Source organism: Phocoena sinus, chromosome X, assembly GCF_008692025.1.
Source record: "Phocoena sinus isolate mPhoSin1 chromosome X, mPhoSin1.pri, whole genome shotgun sequence".
NCBI lineage: Eukaryota > Metazoa > Chordata > Mammalia > Artiodactyla > Phocoenidae > Phocoena > Phocoena sinus.
In genome coordinates this window covers 78,075,778-78,082,680 of record NC_045784.1, presented here as the reverse complement: position 1 = coordinate 78,082,680, position 6,903 = coordinate 78,075,778, and the positions used below count along the sequence as shown (strand labels likewise).

The window sequence follows — 6,903 nt, the reverse complement described above, 5'->3', positions numbered from 1 at the left end:
AGGCCCTTTTTAGCAAATAATTGCCTAATTTGGGCACAGTTATTGCACTTCAGTGTCTCGAACTCTACTAAAGAGTAGAGAAATAGGTTATAGACATAAATCTGTACAGTTTTTATAAGTTCTTTACTGAAAATGTATATACAAATTATATCAACAATATATTCTTAAAATAAAGGTAGAAAACATAAAAAACAGACAGAAACAAAAAATATAAGAGATATCTCCACTCCCTATTGGTCATTTTTGCAGAAAAACTAATAACAAAAAAGTGGAGACAGCAACAAATATCAAACAAAAAGACAAGCAAAAATGCCACCGTACTTAAACCTTCTAACAGTCTAAACAAAAGTTTAGATAGAATAAACGTACTCTTGGAAAATCAGATATTTGTTAGTTTTCCATTAGCTATGTACTGGGTCCACAAAAAACAGAATGGAAAAAAATCAGTAATATTGCACATGTTGGTAAAAATAAATGAAAAAATACAGTGCACCAGAAATAATATATACTATATATTAATATCTGCCATGGTAAGCCTTTCTGTACAAAAGGGTGTGACTTTTATTCAATTTCTTTTATTTTTAAATACACATTCTGAATTAATCAAATTGTAAATTTATTTTTAACTTTTGACTAAGGGTCTAGCTCTAGACTTGATTCTGGTATTGGTTTCTATTTACATAGCTATTTATAAATCTAACAATTTGAAGTATTCATTGAAATTGGATCTTAAACTTTGATTATATATATCCTGTTGGAAAATGTGAAGTAGCAGTTTTAATTTTATAAAGGATGTTCTTCCATAGTGGGAGAATCACCCCTAGAGGGTCTGGCCTGCTGCTCTGGAGTGAAGGTTTTCAAGGGAATGACTTTAATTGAATCATCACTAGGATGAAGTCTTTCAGACATGGCATAAAACTGAGATCTTGTACTACCTTGTGATCCCTGATCAAGAGAAAGTAGTCCATCAGGGCCAGCACCTTGCCCCCAACCTTGCTGCAGACCCATTGGTAGTTGTGCGGGGCTGCAATGGAGGGCAGCAGCCTGTGGCAGAGGAGGGCTGCAGTGGATTGCGGCAGCCTGTGCCAGGGGAGGGCTGTAGCGGAGGGCAGAGGCCTGTGCTGGTGAAGGGCTGCGGCAAAGAGCAGTAGCCTGTGCTAGAGGTGGGCTGTGGTGCAGAGTGGAGGTCTGTGCTGGTGGAGGGCTGTGGCACAGTGCAATAGCCTGGGTCACCGGCGGACTGTGGCAGAGCACAATGGTCTGTGTCACTGGAGGGTTGTGCCAGCGAAGAGTGGTCTGCGTCAGGGGTGGGCTGTGGCACAGAGCAGAGGTCTGTGCCTGTAAAGGGCTGGAATGTGTCAGAGAAGCTGGCATCCAGCAGGCATCAGAGTGGCCCAAGATGAGACATTCTTGAGTGCAGTTGTCAGAGGCCTCTTCCAAGGTTGGTTGAACAGTTATTTCTGCAGCTGTTAGGGTGGGAAACAAATGATAAAATTTATGTTTCAAAGACATATGTTTAATAGCTACTTAAAATAAATCATATTGTTACAGGAACATTTAATAATCTGTATATAAATGCATCAGAGACTTCTAATATTTTCACAATTGGTACTTGATTTGTCAAGAAATAATTCTTACAGTAACATAAATAGCCAGGAGTGGGAGGATGACATTTCATTTCTATAATTAGGATACTTTGGTTTAGTCTCCCAAATGTAGATATTTTAAATTGTGTTTGTGACTGGGAATGGAAGCTGTGGTCATTGATCTCTACACACAAGTCAGTTGAAATATGGTCCTAACACAAAGAGACGACATGAGTGAAACCAGTCACAGAATGGTAAATGGAAAAACCAGTCACAGAAACATGTAATTAACTAACGAATTATAGCTAATGGTTTGGTTAAGAATCTAATTAATTAATCTGAGAATAAATCTAAGAATCAATTAGGTTAATTTGGAAACATAGCTTATTGAACTCTAAGATATGTCTTTTAGTTTCCAGAATGAAATATAGCTGTAATTATCTTACAGATAATTGATTTCTGTATTCCTCATTTTCTGAAATCATGGCATATCAGTTTAGCAACATAATGAATTACAGATCCAAAATACTTAGCTCTAAACTACAATACTTTTTAAAACTCCTTTATAAGATTTCTGTAACATTTTCAAATGTCCATAGGTATGAAATATCAATAAGTATACCATACAAAGACTAGCCAAGTAAAGATAGAGTAGCTATATCAATATAAAAGTTGACTTTAAAGCAAAGAATGCTACTAGTGATAGTGAAGGATATTACATCATGACTTTTTTTTAAAAAAAAGGTCATTTCTCTAAGAAGACACAACAATCCTAAAAGTTAAAAATAGAATTCATGTTCCTATAAGTCCCCAACAGGATATAGAGTCCAGGTACTGTCATTATCCTATCACACTTAAAGCCAAAGAATAGTATCAGAAGTGATTCTCATTAATAAGACTAATTTTCTCCATTAGATAACCATTTACTTTTCTTCATTTAGAAGGCACTTTAAAAATTTCCCTATGAGCTTAACATTTAAAATATTCTATATTTTTGCACAATTATATTTGGGAAGTATTTGGAAAGGTAGAGTGTTATATATTTGGGGTGACATTAAATCATAAAAGCATGCATGGAAATATATGAACATACATACAACTATACTTTAAAACAAAATTTAATTTCCTCACCATCAGAAAAGCAACTGATCTGGAAGCTTTAAATTTTACAACACAAGAATATATCATAATTTCAACATTGAGTTATTTGCCTCTTTATGATGAGGAAACATACCAAGTCATTTTCACTGAAATATATGATTTATAGAAATTCCTTTTTTAACAGCTTTATTGAGATATAATTCACATGCCATAAAGTTCACTCATTTAAAGTGAATAATTCAATGGTTTTTAGTATATTCACATAGTTGTGCAACTATCACCACAATCAATTCTGGGACATCCTTATCAGTCCCAAAAGAAACCTGGTATCCATTAGCAGTCACTGGCCACTTCCCCCCAAAATCCACTGCCCTAAGCAACCATTAATGTACCTTTTTCTTCGATAGATTTGCCTATTCTAGGCATGTAATATGAGTGGAATCCTTTAAATGAAGTCTTTTGTGACTGGCCTGTTTCATTTAGCATAATGTATTTAATGTTCACCCACGTTGTAGCATGTATCAGCACTTCAGTTATATTTTTTATTGCTCAAGATTACACTTTGTATGATTATACCACATTTTATTTATTCATTCATCAGTTGATGGACATTTGGGTTGTTTTTACTTTTTGGTTATCATGAGTAATGCTTTATCAACACTGTATAAAAGTTTTGAGGGAGGGGAAGATGGCGGAAGAGTAAGACGTGGAGATCACCTTCCTCCCCACAGATACACCAGAAATACATCTACACGTGGAACAACTCCTACAGAACACCTACTGAACACTGGCAGAAGACCTCAGACCTCCCAAAAGGCAAGAAAGTTCCCAGGTACCTGGGTAGGGCAAAAGAATAAGCAGAGACAAAAGGATAGGGATGGGACCTGCACCAGTGGGAGGGAGCCATGAAGGAGAAAAGGTTTCCACACACTAGAAGCCCCTTAACAGGTGGAGACTGTGGGTGGCAGAGGGGGACAGCTCCTCTCCATGGAGGAGAGCGCAGCAACAGGGATGCGGGGAGCAAAGTGGGGGGATTCCTGCACAGAGGATCAGTGCCGACCGGCACTCACCATCCCGAGAGGCTTGTCTGCTCACCCACCGGGGCGGGCGGGGCTGGGAGCTGAGGATCGGGCTTCGGTCGGAGCTCAGGGAGAGGACTGCGGTTGGTGGCATGAACACAGCCTGCAGGGAGTTAGTGCACCATGGAGAGCCGGGAGGGAGTCCAGGGAAAAGTCTGGATCTGCCGAAGAGGCAAGAGACTTTTTCTTCCCTCTTTGTTTCCTGGTGCGTAAGGAGAGGGGATTAAGAGCGCTGCTTAAAGGAGCTCCAGAGATGGGCGCGAGCTGCGGCTAAAAGTACGGACCACAGAGATGGGCATGAGACGATAAGGCTGCTGAGGCCTCCACCAAGAAGCCTGTGTGTGATCACAGGTCACTAACCACAGCCCCTTTCCGGGGAGACTGTGCAGATCGCCACTGCCAGGGTCCCGGGATCCAGGAACAAGTTCCCCAGGAGAACGCCCAGCGCACCTCAGGCTGGTGCAACGTCATGCTGTCCTCTGCTACTGCAGGCTCTCCCCGCACTCCGCAGCCCTCCCTCTCACCCAGCCTGAGTCCCCGAAGCAGCTGATCCTTTAATCCCGTCCTGTCTGAGCGAAGAACAGACGCCCTCCGGCGACCTACACGAAGAGGCAGGGCCAAATCCAAAGCTGAGCCCTGGGAGCTGTGAGAACAAAGAAGAGAAAGGGAAATCTCTCCCAGCAGCCTCAGAAGCAGCGGATTAAATCTCCACAATCAACTTGATGTACCATGCATCTGTGGAAGACATGAATAGACAACAAATCATCCCAAATTGAGGAGGTGGACTTTGAGAGCAAGATTTATTATTTTTTTCCCTTTTCCTCTTTTTGTGAGTGTGTATGTGTATGCTTCTGTGTGAGATTCTTTCTGTATAGCTTTGCTCCCACCATTTGTCCTAGGGTTCTATCCATCAGCTTTTTTTTTTTCTTTCTTTAAAAAACAATTTTTTTCTTAATAATTATTTTTTATTTTAATAACTTTATTTTACTTTATCTTACTTTATTTTATTTTATCTTTTTTCTTTCTTCCTTTCTTTCTTTCCCTCCTTCCCTGCTTCTGTACTTCCTTTCTTCCTTCCTCCCTATCTCCCTCCCTTCTTTCTTCCTTCCTTTCTTTCCTTCTTCCTTTCCTTCTTTCTTCCTCTCTTTCTTCCTTTCTTTCTTTCTTTCTTTCTTTCTTTCTTTCTTTCTTTCTTTCTTTCTTTCTTTTCTTTCTACATTTTCTCCCTTTTATTCTGAGCTGTGTGGATGAAAGGCTCTTAGTGCTAAAGCCAGCAGTGAGTGCTTTGCCTCTGAGGTGGGAGAACCAACTTCAGGACACTGGTCCACAAGAGACCTCCCAGCTACACAGAATATCAAACAGAGAAAATCTCCCAGAGATCTCCATCTCAACACAAGCACCCAGCTTCATTAAATGACCAGCAAGTTTCAGTTCTGGACACCATATGCCAAACAACTAGCAAGAAAGGAACAAAACCCTACCCATTAGCAGAGAGGCTGCCTAAAATAATAAGTCCAGAAACACACCAAAACACACCACCAGACGTGGACCTGCCCACCAGAAACACAAGATCCACCTCATCCACCAGAACACAGGCATTAGTATCCCCCACCAGGAAGCCTACACAACCCACTGAACCAACCTTAGCCACTGAGGACAGACACCAAACACCATGGGAACTATGAACTTGCAGCCTGCAAAAAGGAGACCCCAAACACAGTAAGATAAGCAAAATGAGAAGACAGAAAAACACAGCAGATGAAGGAGCAAGATAAAAACCCAAAAGACCTAACAAATGAAGATGAAATAGGCAGTCTACCTGAAAAAGAATTCAGAATAATGATAGTAAAGATGATCCAAAATCTTGGAAATAGAATAGACAAAATGCAAGAAACATTTTACAAGGACCTAGAAGAACTAAAGATGAAACAAACAACAATGAACAACACAATAAATGAAATGAAAAAGACTCTAGATGGGATCAATAGCAGAATAAATGAGGCAGAAGAATGGATAAGTGACCTGGAAGATAAAACAGTGGAAATAACTACTGTGGAGAAGAATAAAGATAAAAGAATGAAAAGAACTGAGAACAATCTCAGAGACCTCTGAGACAACATTAATCTCACCAACATTCGAATTATAGGGGTTCCAGAAGAAGAAGAGAAAAAGAAAGGGACTGAGAAAATAGTTGAAGAGATTATAGTTGAAAACATCCCTAATTTGGGAAAGGAAATAGTTAATCCAGTCCAGGAAGCACAGAGAGTCCCATACGGGATAAATGCAAGGAGAAATACACCAAGATACATATTAATCAAACAGTCAAAAATTAAATACAAAGAAAACATATTAAAAGCAGCAAGGGAAAAACAACAAATAACACAGAAGGGAATCCCCATAAGTTTAACAGCTGATCCTTCAGCAGAAACTCTACAAGTCAGAAGGGACTGGGAAGACATATTTAAAGTGATGAAGGAGAAAAACCTGCATCCAAGATTACTCTACTCAGAAAGGATCTCATTCAGATTTGATGGAGAAATTAAAACCTTTACAGACAAGCAAAAGCAGAGAGAGTTCAGCACCACCAAACCAGCTTTACAACTAATGCTAAAGGAACTTCTTTAGGCAAGAAACAGAAGAGAAGGAAAAGACCTACAATAATGAACCCAAAACAATTAACAAAATGGGAATAGGAACATATATATCGATAATTACCTTAAATGTAAATGGACTAAATGCTCCCACCGAAAGATACAGATTGTCAGAATGGATACAAAAGCAAGACCCATATATATGCTGTCCACAAGAAACGAGCTTCAGACCTAGGAACACATACAGACTGAAAGTAAGGGAATGGAAAAAGATATTTCATGCAAATGGAAACCAAAAGAAAGCTGGAGTAGCAATTCTCATATCAGACAAAATAGACTTTAAAATAAAGACTATTAGAAGAGACAAAGAAGGACACTACATAATGATGAAGGGATCAATCCAAAAATAAGATAAAACAATTTTAAATATTTATTCACCCAACATAGGTGAACCTCAATGCATAAGGCAAATACTAACAGGCATAAAAGGGGAAATCAACAGTAACACATTCATTGTAAGGGACTGTAACACCCCACTATCACCAA

General features: G+C 39.3%; 1 protein-coding gene across 1 annotated transcript in view; it reads right to left on the bottom strand.

Moving 5' to 3' along the window:
• Nucleotides 1-783: 783 nt before the first annotated feature.
• Nucleotides 784-6,903, bottom strand: part of PCDH11X (protocadherin 11 X-linked) — a 773,446-nt gene continuing 767,326 nt past the window's right edge. Inside the window, exon 8 of the mRNA XM_032620904.1 lies at nucleotides 784-1,466. Within this exon, the coding sequence (XP_032476795.1) occupies nucleotides 784-1,466 (683 nt within the window). The remainder of the gene's footprint in view (nucleotides 1,467-6,903) is intronic.